At 36.6% G+C, this 21,766-nt stretch overlaps 1 protein-coding gene across 1 annotated transcript in view; it reads left to right on the top strand.

Annotated features, from left to right (window-relative positions):
- DTHD1 (death domain containing 1) overlaps window positions 1-21,190 on the top strand; it is a 68,333-nt gene extending 47,143 nt beyond the window's left edge. Inside the window, 3 exon segments of the mRNA XM_078148237.1 lie at window positions 2,271-2,515; window positions 17,606-17,663; window positions 20,090-21,190. Of these exon segments, the coding sequence (XP_078004363.1) occupies window positions 2,271-2,515; window positions 17,606-17,663; window positions 20,090-20,409 (623 nt within the window). The 3' untranslated portion in view covers window positions 20,410-21,190.
- The last annotated feature ends 576 nt before the right edge of the window (window positions 21,191-21,766 follow it).

Below are 21,766 nucleotides of genomic sequence, written 5' to 3'. Positions count from 1 at the left end.
GTAGAGCACCAGATTACAAAATCTGCCATTCTCCCTAGCAGTGGTCTTTGTTCCTGGACACCCTTCCCTTTAGCCCTTCCCTAACTCCATTACAAGCATTGTTACCTCTGTGCAACTGTGAAGGAGATTATGTTCAAAACTGAGAGATGCCCTTCCTCTGGTGCTTAAAATGTATTCCAGGAACACGTGGAACCCCTTCTTCACAGCATCAGCCATTTGTCTTAATTTAGAGGCCTTTAGTGAAATGAATGTAGTCTGAACTAGCCAAGCAGGGCTGTTCAAGTGGCAAAGGAAATCACAGAACAAAAGAGGAGAGAGGAGAAAAGGGGAAAGGGGAAAGGAAGGGCAGAAGTTCCTTCCTGTTTGGCTTCCAGAGCAGAAGCCATGGTATACACCCTCCATTGCCATGGAGGACACAGACATATAAAAACGGAACTGTCCCACCCAAACAAGTCGTGTGGATGACTGAAATATTTCCTTTGTTAAGCTTTGTATACTGGCTGTAGTAAATAGTGCCATTGTTGATACTATCAATGAGTGTTTTAGTTTCAAATAGTCTCAGAACCTGGACATGGGGAACAGCAGGTAAAGAAAGGGTGAATGAAGGAGAAATGAGGAGCAACGGCTTGGGAATATGACTGAGTGGGCTTGGCAGACTTTTGACAGTGATCATTTGCCTATCTTACCAGTTCTGCCTGCATACTTCTGAGAGGACTGGGCAAAAGAGAATACTCCTGTACCTCCCAGCAGTCACACTGTTAATCAAGTCAAGTCAACCAATATTTATGAAGACCTTATGATGTGCCAAGCCTGGGCTGTAGAGAAAGGAAAAAGCAGTCTCTTCGATCAAAGCTCACATTCAAATGGAAGAGATAACAGTATAAATAAATACATTATGTGATATACATAGTATTAATGGAAGGTAATTTCATAGGGAAGACACTAGCAGCTTTGAGGACCAGGGAAGTTCTTCTACAGAGAGCAGAATTTGAGCAAAGTCGTGAAAGATGCCAGATAATCTAAGGGGCAGAAATGAGGAGGGAGAGAATTCTAGGAATGGGTGATAACCAGCAAAGGATATGGAGACAGGAAATGAAGTGTTTCCTGTGAGTAACCAAACAGAATCTGAAGAGAAAAATTGCCTGAAGGCAGGAATGTACTTTAATTCAACACTTCTTTTACATCCAAGAAAACACAGAACTATCACCCTTACAGGATTACAGACTTATAGCTGTAAGGGTCCTTAAATATTATGTAACCAAATTCCCACATTTTACAAATTAAGCAGATTGAGAGTCTGAGAAATTAAGTAATTTGCCCAAGGCCTCATGTCTAGTTAGAACTAGAGTCAGGATTCAAACAGAGGTCTTCTATCGGAAAATCCAACATTCTTTCTACCATAATGCCCCTACCTTCATAGGTAATAATGGCCTTTAGAATGAAAAAAGTATATGAAATTCTAAAATAAAATCCAATTTAAATTAAACCAGATAATGGCTCTTTGAGAAATTTGAGAATGTTTGCACTCACTATTATTGGCAAGGAAACTAGAACACTCAAAATCCAGATAAATATTTCTCTATTTAGTTTGTGGGGGTCATATACTTTCATAGATAAGAGAGATGGATGGGCCAAATGCTTTCTCCCTTCTGTATCTAGATACTTTGGATTTCGTACCCTACTAGGGCAGGACATCCCTTTCACTCTAGAAAACGGAACCTGGTCACTAAAGGAGGGGAGGCCAAGGAGTACTGCTCCCCATTTGGCACAGAGTGTGTTTAGGAGAGTCAGTCATTAGAACTGGAGAGCATCATGGGAAAACTGTCATAGTGTTGCTCAACTTAGTTTCCTCATCTAGTTCTTGCAGCTCCTGTTGTTTTCAGGAAAACCAAAATAGCCGCAGCAAGAATTCTGCTCCCATTTTTATGGATAAGTAAATAAGCCTGAAGAAGCTGTAATTTGCCTAAATTCACTCAGCTAGTTAGAGATAGAGCCAGGACTAGAAGCCAAGTCTCTTTGATTCTTAGTCCAATGCTCTTTGTACTCCAAGATACTTTCATTGCTTTTGCTTGGTGAGTATCAATTTCTGTGCAAATTCGTATTTTATGTGAAAGCAGGTCATCGTAGATCCATGAGACATTGGAAATTGAATCAAATGTAAAACATATTCCACTTCAAGTACTAAATGATTGTTTGAGTTCCAAAGGTTCAGCCCAAATCATCTAAGTATTACATTGTGGTGGTAACCTTCAAATTTTACTTAAATTTAGGTAATGGGAAGGATTATGGAAAAGACTACAAGCTCATTTTTCACTTACAAAGAAAGCCCAGCCTGGAACTCCAGCTCAAGGAGGTGGATGAATTTGGCAACTACAGCTCCCCTCATTATAAGGGTACAGTTGCAGTTTACAAAGTACCCAAAGAAAAAATAGCCAAGAACTTGAAGCAACCACTTATACTTAATGACTTTTGGCATCAATTGCCTACTTGCAAATTACCATTGCATTTGCCTAAGGTGAGTGATGGAGGATGTTGCTGGTCACTTTGCTAATCAGTTTTATGAATTCAGAATACTTCCCTAGTCAATCTATCTTAACCTGGTGTTTCAAAAGAATTGTAAGCAATTGATCTGTCCTTGGAATCTTCCCAATTAGTTTCATGAATTCAACATGTATACTCAATCCACCTTACTTTGATATTTCAAATGACATGGAAACAACTTCTCTGTCCTTGGGACCTTCATAGTTTCTTATTATGGAATATTTGCTTTATATTTGTCTTTTTTTGGTTGCGTAAAGAGTATAACAAAGTATTAACTGATCTATTGATTACATGCTAAGATGGTGGGAAAAAAACATATTGGAAGTGTTATTTGCAAGTAACAACATGTACAGTAAGGTCTCTATTGCATGCACACGTAAGTACATATTCCTTTATATACACATATGTGTGTATATAAATCTATCTATCTATCTATCTGTCTGTCCATCTGTCTTCTCCGATAAGTACCACACTACTGATAGTGAATATATCTCAAGCTCTTAATAGGATCTAAGATTGTCTTAGGTTTTATAGATGACTTTTAATAACATTGAATGAATTATTTAGAACTGAGTATTAACTTATGTTCTGGCATCTAGCATCTTCTTGGGAAATGAATCATTTATGATTCAGGCAGCTTAATTTTCACAAATAACTTTTGCATGTTTCAAAGGTCTGCACTTTGCCAAAGTATTTCATCACTTGCCAATATCACTTATAGTTTTGTGCATACCAGTGTTATGAATACTTGCTTCTACAATCCTACAGGAATTTTTTTCTGCTTTTACCATCACTAATCAGTCTCACTGTAGAAAGGAATTCAAATTGGCGTGGTTACAGAGAAGGAAACTGAGGTTTAAATAAGTTGAAGTGGTCACATGGCTAACAATCATCATAAATGGGATCTGAATACAGGTCTTTGTGATTTCATGTCCAGCATGGTTACCACAAGAAACACAGGTGGTGTTTTCATCACTCTTGCTCATTGAAGTCAATGGCATTAGAAGAGAAAGGCAGATTTAACAAGGTAACAACTGGTTATAAAGATAATGTCTGAGAATAGGAACTCGATTTCTGGACCATGAATAAAAATGTAGGAATTATAGGCTCTTGCCTAGGGATGGAGTATATCAAATGAGGACTAATCAAAATGTATTTGCCTGAAGTTTTGGAAATCTAATTAAAAAACAAACTTGAAACTAGAAAGGAAGAGCAAAGGAGAAAATTGCTCCTGTGTATCTACCATGCTGTGTAACACAGAGCAAGAGTTCATAAACTTTTTTTTTTGTCTCATATATCTCTTTGGCAGTCTGGTAAAGCCTATGAATCCCTTCTCAAAGTGCTATTTTAAATGTGTAAGGTAAAGTGCATAAGATTACAAAGGTAATAGAATTAGAAGTAAAGATGTAATTTTTTCCTTTCCAAGTTAATGGACTCCTTTAAATATATTCATGGACATCTTGGGGGTCCATGGACCCTAGAATATGGATTCCTGCTATGGAGAGAAATTATAACATATGAAGAATGATAGCAGAAACACCCAGAACGTTGCAAGAGACATAATCCAAGAAAGGACCCAGTATTAGTCTGTATACAAATGCACAAAGTATCGATAAAAAGAAAAATGAACAGGAGCTCTTAATGCAAAGAGGCAAATTTGACCTCATAGGTACCACTGAGATATGAGATGAGAACCATTAATGGAATATGATTAGAGAATGCTAAATATCATTAAAAAAAGAATACGTAAAATAACAGGTTAGCAGTGTTAATTAAGAAGATATATTGACATGAATAAAACCAGAAATAGAGCAAGGAAACATAATGGCAAATATTTGGGTAAAGAACAGGGGAATTGTATTCTTTATCTGTTTTTTACCAAAATGGAGGAGTTGGTTACTAAGGGAGAAATGAACCCTTGAAACTTGGGAACCTTGAAGTGAAATGAATGTTCTGTCTTAGAATTTGCAAAAGAGGAGTGGCAAGTTGGGCTAAATCTCATATGCCTTAGGTTTTGAAAGTGCAGATTTAAGATTCAAAAGAAAGGATAGATAGGATTTCACAAGCTAAAATTTAATAGGGAAAATTAGACCAGGAGTCATGGAAAGAACTAAAAAGTATACTCCTGAACACAGTAAGAGAAAGGATTTCAGTGAGGAGGGTAAAGTGTGAACTATCTAGAAAGACCAATGCTCAGGGAATTCATCATCACAATCATCATCATCATCATCATCATCATCATCATCATCATCATCACCACCACTAGTATTTGTATAGCATCTACTATGTGCCAGGCACTGTGGCAAGTACTTTACAAATATTATCTCATTTGATCTTCACAACGACCCTGGGAAGTAGGTGCTGTTGATACCGGTGAAGAAACTGAGGCAAACAGAGGTTGAGTAACTTGCCCAGGGTCACACAGCTAGTAAGTATCTGAGTCAGAATTTGAACTAAGGTCTTCCTGACTCCAGGCCCAGTGCTCTATCTACTGTACCATCTGGTTGCCTTGACCAACTTTGATTTTTAAAATACATATACAGTAGAATCAATATGTATGGAGGATGAGCACAACAGCATAGGATAGTCCTGTTTAGAATAATGTTAAGTATGTTTCAATTCAAGATAAACTGAGGCAGGTGAAAGATTTTTTTTAAGAAAAAAGGTTTTTGTTTTTCTTTTTATCATTTATTTATTTTCTAAAGCCATATTAGGCAAAAGAACATGATTTTAAAAAGGTACAGAACCACTGCATGTGATAGATGGGACAAAAATAACTGATGATGGAGAGAAGAACTTTCTGTTAAACTTTTATTTTGCTTCTGATTTTTCTGCCAAGGTGAAGACTGCCAAGGCTGATAGGAATTCGCCAATCCAAATAAGTAGGGAGATAGGGAGCATCTAACCATGTTTGACGAGTTCAAACTATCAGGGTCAAATGACCTACATCCCAGAATGTGAACACTGAGTCACTGATAACAAATTTCAAAAGACTATAAAGAACACTATAAAGACGTCTTACAAGATCAAAGAAGTACAAATATCATACCACTATTAAAAACATGAAGAAAATAAAGTCTGCAAAGTAGGGATCAATGAGCTCAACTACAGTTTCTGGAGAAAATTTTAGAATATTAACCATTATAGAGATAGTAAACAGAGATCACAATAGCCCAGGATGACTTCCAGAACATGTCCTGCCAGACTAACTCTGTTTCCTTTGTGATAAGGTTTTTAATCTACTCGATCAAAGGGATGCTGTTGCTATAGTTTATCTAGATTATAGCAAAGCATTTGATAAGATCTCTTATGCTGTTATTATGGAAAAGATGAAGAGGTATGATAGAACAATTCAGTGGATTTAGAATGTGCTTAATAGATAGACTAAAAGAGAAGTCATTATTAGTTTTATATCAGTTTGGAAGGAGGCCTTTAGTGGACTGCCATAAGGATCCATGCTCATCCTTCAAGGAGCTTACAATAGTAGCAACTTGGGGAGCAAATAAGGTTTTGGGAAAAAAGGTAACTACTAGTGCTTCCTCTCACCCATCTCAGGGTACTTATGTTTCCCCAACTTCTTCTATTAGAATCTGTGGTGTATGAGGATCCAGCAAATTCGGCTCACAATTATATGTAAATGAATGATGATTTAATGATTTCTTCTAGATATATCTATATGTGACTAGGGACAAAGAAATGACTCTTTAGTTGTAGATTTTGAAATAAGAAGGGTGATGTACAGGTAGAGCTTAAACAACAATTTTTATTGCTCAGGGAAAGCACCACAAAACATAATGTAAAATAAAAATTTTAAGACAAATTTATTTGGTGGGGGTTGGCTGCCTATATTCAGCTGCAAACCTTTGCCCTGAAAGCTCCACCTGTTTTATGACAGAGTGGTCTATCTGCTTCCGTTTTAAAATAATTCATAGCTTCGAGATTTATGTAAGCAATCAGTTGACCCTAGTTCTGCTTTCAAGTAATGCTAGCTAAACAATGAACTTCCCTATTTTTCAACTGAACTCCTGACATGTGATTTCTAAGTAAACGATGAAGCTGCTCAAATGCAATTGTTTTCTCTCAAAGTCAAATAACTTTGTTGGCACAACCTGTCTAATGGAGCAGAAAGAAAGGCAGGCACATGGGTTTGATGCAATTCTTCAGAATGTCAACTTTTCACTGAGTTTGACTTTCATTTCTTTTTTCCCATCAAATAAATTGAATGATGGAATTTCCCTACAATATAATCCTGGGTAATTTTTAAGGGTTTACATAATCACATGAATCTTTTTTTCATTCTTAAATCCTGACTAAATAGTTGAGAACATTTAGAACTGCATAATTTTTCCCTCTTAACCTTCTTAAATTAAAAGTAATTCACATATTACTTATTTAATGTTTTGGGGCTTTTTACATTGTAAGATTTACAGGATGGCCTTGAATTCCAAGGACAAAAAAATCACTAAAACATAAATAATCATCAAGAAAACAGGGAGGAAAATGGTTTGCAGGTTCTCCTTGAGAGACAGAATAAAGGAGTTAGCAGGTTTGGTTTCATTCTGTGCCCAGAGGCAACAAAACCGTTTCACAGGGGCCCCACTAATTTTGCCTTACAATGCTCACAGTAAACACAAAAAGAACTTTGAAGATAGTTGTAGCTTATGTGACAATATTTGTTCTAGAACATAACTACAGGGAAATTCTATGAGAAACTTGATAAAATCCTCTACACCATGTCATTGATGCCACTTGACTTCAATATGAAGGGAAAAAAAGATAGCAAAAAATGTTTTGGAAAATGTGATTCAGTATTAAGAAACAAAAAAGACAAAAGACTTATAAAACAACTCAGAAGTCTTATGCTAAAGATCTTGAATAATCTTTTAAAGAAGAAAGTAAAAAGAATCTGGACCTCACAAGCAGTGAAGATGACCACAAAAACTAAAACTGATTATATCTTGAGAGTCAGGAAGTGACTATATACTAATGTGAGAGCTATTTCTAAATCAACTCTTCGCAGTCAGAACAGCAGCAAGTATTTGTCAGAGCAAATGTTAAAATCCATGTCAAAATAGAAAAAAAGAATAAAGATGAGAAAAAGGTAATGAGTAAATTTATAGAAATTTCCTCTTAAATGTTAAAAAATTTATTGATGCTAAAAAATCAAAGTTGATAACACAGATTGTCAACATTTCCCACAGACATTTAAAAGCATCTAGCAATCATCACAACAAAGAGGCCAAAAGAATCCAGAAACCATCTCAATCAGCAAATAGTCTATCTCTATTCCAAGAAAGAGCTATAAAAGTGAATACTGAACCTAATTTATAAAAGAAACTTATTTACAAAATGTAATACAGAAGTATGGCAAAAGATTAAAAGCAACATCATATCACAAAACAGAAAAGAGTGATGGAGAGGAGGAAAAAAATTGCATGAAGCTTGGTAGGAAATGAGACTTAGAACATCCAAGATTATTTACACTTGAAAGTGGAAGAAAGACCATTAAAAATGGAAAAGGCCTTTTAGCATTTCTTTAACAAACTATTTTCATCACGAATGGCTATATAATTACTGTATTTGGATTCTAATACTTACGTCCCAGATGTTCTATATGTATAATTGGAAATGATGCTACAGAAGAAGAGTACCAAAAGGTAGAACAGACCAAGTACATAATCCATGCTGGGGATCAAACAATTTTAAAAGCATTGGGACATTGATTTTCAAGATATCTAAAAATGGGGAAGGTACTGAAAAATCAGAAAAACAATCAAGGATGGTGGGAAGGAGTTCAAACCCTCTCCCCCCACTTTAATTAACATAATGACAGCAAATCTGAAACTTAGTCACTAAGTATTAAGGATAAGGGAGGGGAATGTGATTCTCTCCCACCCCCTCCCAGTCTCAAAGTCAATCAATCAACCAAGGTGCCTAGAATGTAATTACAAAGTAGATGTTAAGTTGAGTTAAGTATCACAAATCTACCAGGGTATATGAATATGTCCTTAGTAAATTTGAGAGGATTATAGGGCTTTGGCAATTGGATAAGGGCAAAATGATACCACTCAGGAAAAAATCTTGTGATTGGTTGAATCAGTCACTTTCTTGGGCTTATGTACAAAAACAGTGCGTCAGTTCAAGAATGGAATTTTCAAGTTTGGGAGAAAATTATTTTTTCCTGCCAGTAGTGATTCCCTTTGCCTTTTGCTGACCATGGGACTGGGAGACTGGACCATTAGGAAATAATGCATCCAGCCAGAAGTGGACAGACATCCTAAAGACAAGACAAACAGGTATGGAAAAAGCCAGTTCTAGAGATCATGATTCCTCGTGGCAGAGAAAAGTTCTGGCTATGTACTCAAGAAAGGATGAGATCCTGGGAGCCCAGTTGAGGGTCCCACTCAGCTGAGAGCTGTACTTTAGGTGAGCTGTGTGAGGATTCTACAAAGAAAGGACTTATAGAACCAGGATTTGTGGCTCATCCTTTGCTATTTGTGTATGTTACATGTGTGCTTCACTACCATCTTACTCTAAATTTGAACCCACTCCTCCAATGAGTGATATGTGTGTTTTTGGAAGAGTGAGCCCTATGTTAAGGGGGAGGGGGAATCTTTTGTACTACCTGTTCTTACAATATCATCTTCTCTAAAATAGTTAATTAAGTTGAACTGCTGATTGTTGAGGTGGGGCTTAAAAGCTAAGTGTTAGAAGTAGAGCCCTAAAAGGTAATACTGAGAAAATTCTGAGAATATAGACTATCTACTCTAAGTTCAAGGTACTCTGTTGGTCTACATCTACTCAAAAGCATAGATCATGAGGACCCATCAACGTGTTTCTTTTTTCCCCAGTCAGCCACAGGATGCAATTAGCTCAAAGCAATCAAAGCAAATGCATTGAATAAAAGAGCACAGTAATAGAACACCTTCCTCCTCCCTAAACTTGAGGTGCACTCTCTCACAAGTGCACACGCCATCATCTGGAAGAATGAGAGTATGTGGGAAATGATTCATGAAGAGTGTTCATAAGGAACACATGTTCAGAGGACTGCTTGGAGGCACACACTCATGTATGGAAGGACAACCTATGTTTCCTGATGCTTTAGGACCACCAATAACTTCTGGTGACATGATTGCGCTGGCCTCACTAGGCCTATTCCCCTCTGGCTGTGACATCTCCTTTGTATTTGTTGTTTTGCAGGTTTTGTAGTGATTTCTAGTATTTGCTGCTTTGCAGGGTTTATGGTGGCATCTGGGTGTGTATTTCCTGCTGGGTATTGATCACTATCCCCAAGTGTCTGTCTAGAATCTTCTTGGAGCTCTCTTCAGGCCTTCTCCAAGCTAGGCATACCCAAGGTATAGTGGCTAGAGCACCTTTCTAAGGATAAGCTACCACACATATCTAACTACAAAACTTGCTAAGAATTTCCTCAGATTAAGGTCTTTTGTGGGGCAACTAGGTGGTGCAGTGGATAGAGACACTTTCTAGCTATGTGACCCTGGGCAAGTCACTTAACCCTGTTTGCCTCAGTTTCCTCATCTGTAAAATAATCTGGAGAAGGAAATGACAAATCACACTGGTATGTTTGCCAAGATAACCCAAAATTTTGAGGTCACAAAGCCTGTGACATAACTGAACAACAAACAACAAAGGTTTTTTTTAAACCTTTATGTTGGCTCAGAGCTTGCCCTGCTTTGGTCCAAATGACTGGCTGATTTAGGTCAGAAATTCCAAGATTCTCTCTAAATTAGCCTGCAAATAAAGTTAAGTCACACAAATTATCAAAGGTAAGGTCAATATATCCCACTCATGTGGCCCACATCCCTACCTTTATTATTTATATCTGTCAGAAGCAAAACCCATAGTTTTTGTGCTATAGTTAGACAGAGAAGAGCCTCATTGTCCCTTTGTACTGGTAAACTATTGGTCTCATTTCTATAAAATCATCATAATAGTTATTTATAAATATGTTGATTTTTGTTATTATTCAGTCATTTTCAGTCATTTCTGACTCTTTGTGACCCCATTTGAAGTTTTCTTAACTGAGATATTGGACGGTTTGCCATTTCCTTCTCCAGCTCATTTTACAGATGAGGAAACTGAGGCAGAGTTCAGTGACTTGCCCAGGGTCACACAGCTAGTAATTGTCTGAGACAAGATTTGGGCTCAGGAAAATGAGTCTTCCTGACTTCAGACTAGGTACTTTCTCCATGGCTCCACCTAGCTTCCCCAAAATACATTGATAGCTTCCTTTGTAAAAATATGAAAAATGAACAGGACTATGGGATTATGGGAAATGATTTTCTACAACAGACCAATTATCATAGTCATACAACTGATTAAAATAGGCAGAGAATACTGGGTTTGTATTTTCCCAGCTGTTGATTACTTTAAAAAGTACAGGACAGGCTAGAATGGAATGCTGCTTTAAAGTTTCTCTTCTCCCTAGGTGAATTTCATGGAGATGTTAAACTCAGAGAAAATTCTTCCTAGCACCTAGCACAGTACCTGTTACATAGTTTACTGACAGACCTTAGAGGCCATCTACTTCAACCTTCTCATTTATCTGATGAGAAAATTGAGGTCCAGAGAGGTGAAGTGACTTGTCTAAGAATGTAAGGGTACTAAGCTGCAGTGCAAGGCAAGAATTTGAACTTAGGTCCTGCAACTCCAAGTTTAGTATGCTTTCTAGTATACTATGATACTTCTTTGATAAAGTATAACCACTGGTAACTTTGTTCAGCAATTCTCTGACTATCAATATTTTAGTGTCTCAAATGACCTACTACTATCAATGGGAGATATCTTGTAAACAGTCCAAATTGAAGACATTTCCATGTCTTCCATTTCTGTTTATGGATGACCTTGACCTTATGGAACTGAGCCTTAGGATACTATGGAGCCTCCTCAATGAAATCCATGGCCACTCAAAATAAATTAGCCTAAATTATTACCAAAGAAAACAAACGGATGAAGAATGGCTATTTTTCAAATTATGACATGAAGTTCAATATGCAGTCCATTTATTTAGTTCATCAATACAGATATGTTGGGCAAGCCTGAAGATGAATAGTGTGCTGAACCCGGAAGTGACTATGGAGAAGAGCTGGATTTCATACGGGAAATTGTATAATACTTTTCTAAGGTATAAATGCTCACGCTGAAAATTTAACAATGGCCACTCATGAGCCAGTTTGAGGTGACTCTATCATATCCTTGGCTATATATGTGTGTGCATTATCTTCTTAGAGTTAGGCTGTAAGCTCCTCAAAGGTATAAGCCACCTGTACTCCCAGCCCACAGCACAGGGCTTGGCACATAGGAAAATGCCTGCTAATCAACTGATATGGCCAACCAAAGTCACATGGTAAATCAACAACATAGCAAGGCCTAGAAGGAAGATCTCCCGAGTCCAGTGTTCTTTCTTCCCCATCACTAGTATGAAACAAAAAGCTCACTAAATCAACATTTTTAGATACTTTTAAAAAGTGATAATTATGTACATTGACATTTGTTTGAGTTGCTGATGTTTGTCCCAGAGTTAGTACATTATTTGTTATATAAGCTTACTGTTATGGGAAGAGTATTACTTTTTAGTTATTTTTTTGTTAAATATTTCCCAATTTTATGTGATTTTATTTATTTTATTATAAAAATGTTAATATTTAACAACAATTTTTAAAATTTTGAGTTCCAATTCCAAATTCTCTCCCTCCTTCAGAAGGCAAGCAATTTGATATTGATTACACATGTGAAGTCATGAAAAACATAATTCCATTTTAGCCATGTTGCAAAATACAAATAGAATAAAAATAATAGAAACAAAGAGTAAAAAAGTATACTGCAATACGAATTCAGAATTAATTAGTTTTTCTCTGGAGGTAGATAGTGTTTTTCATCATGGGCCCTTTGGAACTGTCTAGGTCATTGTCTTGATCAGAGTGGCTGAGTCTTTCACAGTTGATCATCTGTATAATATTGCTGTTAACTATGCTCAGTGTTTCCCTGCTTCTCACTTAACTTTGCATGAGTTCATATAAGTCATCTGAGGTTTTTCTGAAGTCAGCCTGTTCATCATTTCTTATAGCACAATAGTATTCCATCACAATCATATACCACGACTTGTTCAGCCAATTGATGTGCATTCCCTCAATTTCCAATTCTTTGCCACCACAAAAAAGCAGCTCTGATTATTTTTGTACAAATAGGTCCTTTTCCCTTTCCTTGGATCTTTTTGGGATACAGACTTAGTAGTGGTATTGATGTGTCAAAGGGTATGCCAGTTTTATAGTTCCAATACTGCAGTTCCAAATTGTTCTCCAGAACGGTTGGTTGTTATTCAGCCATTTTTCAGTCGTGTCTTACTTTTCATGACCCCATTTGGGGTTTTCTTGTCAAAGGTACTGGAGTGGTTTGCCATTTCCTTTAGTTGATTTTACAGATAAGTGACTGAAGCAAACAAGGTTAAGCGACTTGCCTAGGGTCACATAGCTAGTAAGTGTGACACCAGATTTGAACTCAGAAAGAGGAATCTTCTTGACTCCAGGCCCAGCACTCTATCTACTGTGCCACCTAGCTGCCTACCCAGAATGGTTAGATTAATTTACAATTCCATCAGCAGTACATTAGTGTCCCAATTTTTCCATATTTCCTCTAGCATTTGTCATTTTCCTTTTCTATTATATTAGTCAATCCAAGAGGTGTGAGGAGATAGCTGAGAGTTTAATTTACATTTCTCTAATAAGTAGTGAGAGGATTTTTTTCATGTGACTATCAGTAGCTTTGACTTCTGAAAATGACTTATTCACATTCTTTGACCTTTTATCAAGTGAGTAATGACTCTTATTTTTGTAAATTTGACTCAATACCTTATATCCTTAAGAAATGAGGCCTTAGGGGCAGCTAGGTGGTGCAGTGGATAGAGCACTGGCTCTGGAGTCAGGAGGCCTTGAGTTCAAATCCGTCCTTAGACATTTGACACTTATTAGCTGTGTGATTCTGTGCAAGTCACTTAACCCTTATTGCCTTGCCAAAAAAAGAAAGAAAGAATTGAGGTCTTATCAAAGATACTTGATGAATTTTTTTCTCAGTTTCGTGCTTTCCTTCTAATTTTGGCTGCATTAGTTTCATTTGTGCAAAGCTTTTTAATTTCATATAATCTAAATCATCCATTTTAAATACCATCTCTCTATCTCTTATTTGGTCATGAACTCTTCCCTTATCCATAGATCTGACAGGTATATTTTTCCATGCTTTTATAACTTACGTATGACATCACCCTTTATGTCTATATTATTTATCCATTTTTACCTTATCTTGGTGTACAATGTGAGATATTGATCTATGCTTAGTTTCTGCCAAATTACTTTCTAGTTTTCCCAGCCATCTTTGTCAAATGTTGAGTTGTTATACCAAAAGCTTGGAGCTTTGGGTTTATCAAACACTGGGTTATTATGGTCATTTGCTACTATGTATTCTGTATCTAATCGATTCCATGGATCCACCATTCTGTCTCTTAGCCAGCATTAGATTGTTTTGATGATTATTACTTTGTAATATGGTTTGAAATCTGTGACTGCTAGGCCACCTTCTTTCACATTTTTTAATTGATTCCTTTGATATTCTTGACCTTTTGTTCTTCCAGATGAATTTTGTTACAATTTTTCTCACTCTACAAAATAATTCTTTGGTAGTTTGATTGATATGGCACTGAATAAGTAAAGGTAGGTAGAATTGTCATTTTTATTGTATTGACTTGGCCTACCTATGAGCAATTAATGTTTTGGCAGTTGTTTAGATCTGTCTTTATTTTTATGAATAGTCTTTTCTTTTTTTTTTTTTTTGTTGTGTTCATATAATCCCTAGGTTTGCCTTGGTAAGTAGACTCCCAAGTACTTTATAGTGTCTGCAGTTATTTTAAATGGAATTTCTCTATCTCTTGCTGCTGGGTTTTGTTGGTAATATATCTAAATGTTGATGTTTTGTATGGGTTTATTTTATACACTGCAACTTTGATTGTTTCTATTAGTTTTTCAGTTGATTCTCTGAGGTTCTCTAGATAGATACATCACCATATCATCTGTAAAGAGTAATAGTTTCATTTGTTCATTGCCTATTTTTATTGCTCTCTTTTTTTTTAGCTTATTGCTAAAGCTAGCATTTCTAGTACAATATTGAATAATAGTGGTGACATCCTCTAATGGACATCCTTACTTCACTCCTGATGTTATTGGGAAGGCTTCAAGTTTTTCTCCATTACAGATAATTCTTGCTCTTGGTTTTAGATAGATACTACTTATCATTTTAAGAGAAGTTTTATTGACTCCTACACTTTCCAATGTTTTTAATAGGAATAGGTGCTACATTTTGTCAAATGTTTTTTCTGCATTTATTAAAATATTTGTATGACTTTTGTTGTTTTTGTGATTGATATGGTCAATTATGCTGACAGTTATCCTAATGTTGAACCAGCCCTGCATTCCTGGTATAAATCTCCCTTGGTCATAGTGTGTGATCTTCATGATAAATTGTTTAATATGGTAGCTGTTAAATATTATATGATCCTGACTCTGGCTCCACAATATGAATTTTTTTCTGGCTGCTTGAAGTGTTTTTCTCTTTGACCAATGAGTTCTGGAATTTGGCTATAGCATTCCTGGGAGTTTTCATTTTGGGATTTCTTTCAGGTGATGATTGGTGGATTTTTTCTATTTCTATTTTACTTTCTTATTCTAGTATATGTGAGCAGTTTTCCTTGACAATTTCTTGAAATATGATGTCTAGGATTTTTCTTTGACAATGGCTTTCAGATAATCCAATAATTTAAAAATTCTTTCTCCTTGATCAATTTTTTTGCTTTTTTATTTTTTTGGTGAGGCGATCAGGGTTAAGTGACTCGCCCAGGGTCACATACCTAGTAAGTGCTGAGTGTCTGAGGCTGGATTTGAACTCAGGTACTCTTGACTCCAAGGCCAGAGCTCTATCCATCTCCTTGATCTATTTTCCAGGTCAGTTGTTTTTCCAGGGAGATATTTCACATTTTCTTCCATTTTTTTTTGTCTGTTGACTTTGTTTTATCATTCTTTGATGTCCCATGGAGTCATTAGCTTCCACTTACCCAATTCTAATTTTTAAGGAATTATTTCTATCAGTGAATTTTTACATCTTTTTCCATTTGGCCAATTCTGTTTTTAAGGTATTATTTTTTTCAATATTTTTATGTCTTTTTTTTACAAAGCTTTTAATTATCTTTTCATACTTTTCTTCCTTTTCTGGAATTTCTTCAGCTACTTTTCCCCCATCACTCTTATTTGATTTTAAAAATCATTGTTTGAGCTCTTCCAGGAATTCTTTTTGGGCTTGTGTATAATTCACGTGTTTTTCTTCAAGGTTTTGCTTGTGGTTGTTTTGACATTATTGCCTTCTTTTGAGTTTGTGTCGTAATCTTCCCTGTTATCATAGTAGATTTTTATGGCCAGGTTCTTTGTTGTTCTTGTTGTTTGCTCATTCCCCCCCCCATTTCTTGATTTGGAACTTCATGTTAATGTTGGGCCCTTTTCCCAGTATGGAATGGGGTAAGGGGGAGAACTGTCTCAAGCTTTAGGCTTTTTTGCACTGCTGTTTTCAGCGAGAGTCATAGGGGTTGGAAGTTTTCAGTCCTTCCAAAGTGGTGTGATCTGAGGAGAGGTGTAGTCACCGTTCTCCTAGTCTGCATTCTGGTCCTTACCCAGAAAGAGCCCCTGAACCCATGGAATTGCAATCAATATTGCTTCTTAGGGCTCCTGTTCCCTTGGGACCAGAAACAAAATTATTCCTCAGAGTCCCTGATCCCTTGGGGCTGGAAGCGATCTGTTTCTCAGGACTTTCCCTACCTCTTGACCTAAAGTGCTCCTCCTTGCCCTTGAATTATGACACAGGAAGTGAGTATAGGCAATGAAGTTGCCAAACAGTGTCTATGCTATGTCCAGTGCTAGCACAGGGATCCCCTGAAGTCTCTTTCTGATCAGTTATCAGGCCCCTTTTCCATCTCTAGCTTGAGAACTCCCAAAGCCGCTACCGCTTCTGTCACCACCACCTAGTCTCACTACTTGTGTTTCATCCACATGGGCTCCAGGCCATCCTCCTCTGTGTCACAGATCTCTCTCTCTTTCCAACCTCCTATACTATCTCAGGCTGGAAGAATGTCTTACTCTGACTTTTTGTTGGCTCTGCCACTTCAGAATTTGATTTGAGGCATTTTTTTAAGGCAAATTGGGGTTAAGTGATTTGCCCAGGGTCACACAGCTAGCAAGTGTAAAGTGTTTGGTCTGAGGCCTTATTTGAACTCAGGTCCTCCTGACTTCAGGGCTGGTGCTCTATCCACTGAGCTACCTAGCTGCCCCATGAGACATTATTTTGAAGTTGTTTTGAGGCTAATGTTGGGAGAGCTCAGCTGAGTGCTTTCTCTACTCTGCCATCTTGGCTCCACCCCCAAAGTGCCAAGAGTATTGTTTTTATATTCTAGTTCTATCAATTACTTAATAGTTGTATGACTTTGGGTTAGACACAATCTTTTTGAGTCTCAGTTTCCTTATCTGCAAAGTGGGGTTAATAAACATTTACAATGCCAACTTTACAGGCTTGACAAGTAGCTTGGATGAGATAATGTATGTGAAAAGTATTTTGTAATTGTAAAACACTAACCATTACATAAGCTATTATTTTAGGCCTCGGAGGTTCATCTAAAAAGATATCAATCTTACTTGCATAGCATTTATTCGGTTAGTGTGAGTGCTGCACAGTGATTTTTATGGATTATAAAAATGACATTAATGTGTATTCTTTGAGCTGAATTTGCTAAAAGATTTGGATCAGCATCCAGTGACATTAATCTTACCTCAAGTCTTGGAAAAAACAATTGCTGAGCATACCCAGACTTCAATGCACAAACTAATTTTGCACACCATGCATTGTAGTTCCTCTATTTCCAAATAGGGTTTGTGTCTGTGTAGGTTATTTGCGCAGATTTTGTCCTCAAATTAATGACTTACTTCTCCTGTTCCTCTGCCTCCTTTTCATCCAATAGCATGAAAAATTAATCAACCATCCGCAGAGCACTAAACGAATGTCTACAGATCCTTCAGGTAGGTAACTATTTTTTCTAGGTTGCATTTCATCATCCCAACATTTTCATATGAGTAGGTCTCTTTCTGAAAAAAAATTAAGAGAAAAAATAGTTTTGCAATTAAAAATGTAAGGGAGTTGATAATCAAAATTGCTATCCACTCAAGGGTGCTGTAAGAGTAATGTTGATTCATCAGCATAATAAATGCATTGTCCTTTAGGAAATACATGTACAAATGGAATAACATTTTAAAATATTCCCTTAGTGATAATTCTATGCAGATGAAATTAAAGTGGTATTAAAAACTACTAGAAATGTGGATGGTTGCACACATTGGCTAACTCATAAAACTAATGATTGCTGATTCTAGTAACCAAACAATTGCAGTTTGTACTTGAGCGCTGACTGGTAGGTTTTAAATATTAGAGTATAATAACTATCCCACATTTATGAGGTCAGTAATTTTAAAATGCATATATTTCAGTGTGAAATAATACTCTGTACTTATTTACTGTTCATTCATAGCTATGCTTAAAGTAATCACGTAATAATTGTAGACACAAAAGTAGAATTAGGAATATTTTTCTACTCCATCTCTGAATGAAACCTGTTTTATTAGTAAAATAACTTATTACTTAGTAATTTACACATACCAAGTAATTGATCCTCAAATGACCTCAGATAAAGTAGATATTTTTGTTTTCATGGGATTGTTGTGCTATATCACACCCTGGTTCTGATAGTGTAACAGACCCTGTGAAGCAGGAGGTATAAATACTACTCGCCCTATTTTACACATGAGAAAACTGAGGCTAAGAGAAATTAAATGATTTACCCAAGGTCACACCTTTCTGGGTAAGGACCAGAATGCAGACCAGGAGAACAGTGACTGCACCTCTCCCCAGATCACACCACCTTGGAAGCACTGAAAAGTTCCAACCCCCGGGACTCTTTCTGAAAACAGCAGCGCAAAAAAGCTTAAAGCTTGAGACAGTTCTCCCCCTTACCGATTCCATACTGGGAAAAGGGCCCAACATTAACATGAAGTTCCAAATCAAGAAATAGGGCAGAAAAATGAGTAAACAACAACAACAACAAAAAAAAAAGAACCTGACCCAAAAAATCTACTATTGTAACAGTAAATATTAAGACACAAACTCAGAAGAAGACAATAATGTCCAAAGAACTACAAGCAAAGACTTAAAGGAAAAAAAATGAATCATACACAAGTCCAAAAAGAATTCTTGGAAGAGCTAAAACATGATTTTTAAAATAGCTAATATTCAGTCAGTTTGGACATGTGGTTTTAGTGACATGGGGTCACTCCCAGTATAGAAATTTGCCATTCATGCAGAATGGTGATGCATTCATTCTTAGAGACTTTACTGGGGAAGGAGGGGAACTGAGAGATTAAGCAACTAGGCCATTGTCAAACAGCTAGTATACATAAGAAGTAAGATGAACCCAGATCTGCCCAACTTTATGGCCAGCCCTCTATCACTGTGCAATGTTGCCTCTTTGCTACCATTTATATATTTCTAATTTTTTAGAAGATGAAGTTCTCAACAGCTGTTGTAAAAGAAGGTGGTACCTGGAATAGTGGTACATAGAACATGAGTCTTATCTATGATACTGTTGCCTTTCTCAATGTAGAAATTCCTGGCATGGAACCTCCCCCATTAAAGCAAATTGTGAGATATATAATAATCATATGTCTTGTCACACAGTGAGTAAGTTTAAGAGAGGATTGGAATCCAGTTTTCCTGACTCCGAGCCCAGCAATGAATCTTCTTGGCTACACGTCTAGAACTGCATACACTTCACCAATATGCCTCTCCGTATATCATATATAGTTAGATATAAATGATTTCAAGTCAGGTCATAAACAGATAGGAATTTTTCTACATAAAACTCAGATTTTAATGTATTCTCACTGTATAAATTGTTCCTCATACATATGACTGTTCTGTACTAAAAGGTAGCAGAATTTTTCTGAGGCTTATCCTGAATCAACATCAAATGGTCAGATTGGATCATTTCAGCTCTAGTCCTGGGCCCTCAGTGCTGCTGCTAAACCTGTAATCTCTCTCTCCTTTAACATCAGGTTGGGAGAAAATTTGCTACCTAGGAGTTATAGTATGGCTAATGCATAAGTAAAATTCATCATGGGGAGAGGATTTTTTTTTAAGCATAAAAGCTCTCTCAATATATGCTACGAGGAACAGATGAAATCTGGCAGTTGCACTGAATCAGACACCCTTGAGCAGTTGCTGAAATATTACAAACAACTGTCTCCTGGGCTGCATTAAATCTTCCTCAGGCTCTGAAGTTAGAGCCTGCGTTTTCACTAAAGAGATGTGGAAAATTAGATAAACGTGTCACTTAGGAATAGGTATCAGTTTGATCTCTGATAACCATAATGAGTGTTAAATGTTGGCCTCACAGAAGCCCTTTGGGAAAACTTGTTGTACTGGTTGGCTGAGGAACTGTCCGAAGAAAATGCAGCATCCCTTGCTGCATCCCTCCCTCTGCGGCGGAGCACCATTCAACTTGTCAAACTGAAGAATCCTGATAACCTAACTGAGCAGATCTATGAATTTCTTTCCTTCTGGAAGAAAACCCTCCCAACATCAGTTGATAAACAACGGCTTCTATCTCGGCATCTCCGAAAGACTGGGAGGAGTGATCTTTCGGAAGAGCTCAAATATAAGTGGGAGAATAAGGTCTTTTCAGAACTTCAGCTGGGGTCAGATGAGGAGCAGTAAAACCTTGGTTTTCTATTTTTGTTCCCTTAGGGAAAAATGTTAACGTAAATCTTGGAGGGATTTTTTTTCAAAATTATATTGCCAGCTTCCATATAGCATAGTTTAATTTATTTAATAGATGGGCTCTTAAAATCAAGACAAAGAGAAAGAAATTCATAGCTTTGAGTGCTTCTTCATGGTTCAGCCATTCATGTCCAGCAAACTTAATTCCCTTTAGTATGCTAACTTAACAGCTTTAGCCAGTGTCGTTCCCCCCTTATATTTTAATGGCCTTTGTTGTTTCCCAAGTTTATTTCCTTAGTACCAAAATGTAAATATCATATGTGACCTATGACTCACTGTTTAGTTGTATTACATAGAATCAAACTGGCCAACAACCATAAGCTCTAGATGCCAAACCACCACTCCAACCTCCATAAGATGTCACATAGACACAGCTAGAAATTATACACACTGAAGCATCTGGATTAGATGTTCTTGATACAGATATCTGAAGAAAAAGAAGTGCCAAAATAATCTAATTTTGAACTTATAAACATAGGAAAACTTCACATGTACAAATCTACACATTTAGAATTTATATTCTATTAGAATTAGGCTGGCCTAAAATTCACTTTTTCATTATCCATGAAAAGTAGGATTGCTAATAAAATGGATGACGTATGAAGGATTCTAAGAGCTCTTTGAACTATTTGAGAAAACCAGCCACTTCAAAGTATTTTGACACTTTAAATTATTTGTACTCAAATGATTTATTATTCCTTATGTAGTATTCATGAGATAAGCATGGTATATTAAGTTTATGGTATATAAATACATAGTATATAATATATATTTGTCTTTGATAAAGAGTTGCTTTCAGAACTAGGGAGATCTGGATTCATGTACCTTCTCTCATACATATTGGCTGTGTCACACTTAACCTTTTAGAGATTTAGGCAGCTGTCTGAGACTATAAATTGCAGAGAAGATGCCAATTTTCATTGATAGTTTCCACATTTGAAAGTTCTCTGTATCAGTAAAATCACAGGGTCCTATATTACTCCTAAATATATATTCTTAAGGACAATGAATCTCACCTCTTCATTAAAGGAGGTTCACCACTTTCTACACAGAAAAGCTACTTTGAAATATTTTGTTCCAGGGAAGGAAATAAGACAGTAAGTATTTACATAGCACTTGCTATGTGCCAAATACTATGCTAAGTGTTTTTTACAAATATTATCTCATTTGATCCACACAACAACCTTGGGACAAAGGTGCTCTTTCTATTTCCATTTTATAGTTGAAGAAACTGAGGCAAATAGGAGTTAAATGACTTGCCAGGACCACACAGCTAGACAGTGTCTGATTTGAA

Source organism: Phascolarctos cinereus, unplaced genomic scaffold (assembly GCF_003287225.1).
Source record: "Phascolarctos cinereus isolate Bilbo 61053 unplaced genomic scaffold, phaCin_HiC Scaffold_9;HRSCAF=440, whole genome shotgun sequence".
Taxonomy (NCBI): domain Eukaryota; kingdom Metazoa; phylum Chordata; class Mammalia; order Diprotodontia; family Phascolarctidae; genus Phascolarctos; species Phascolarctos cinereus.
Note: the sequence above shows the minus strand (reverse complement) of the source record. Positions and strands in the feature narration are given on the sequence as shown.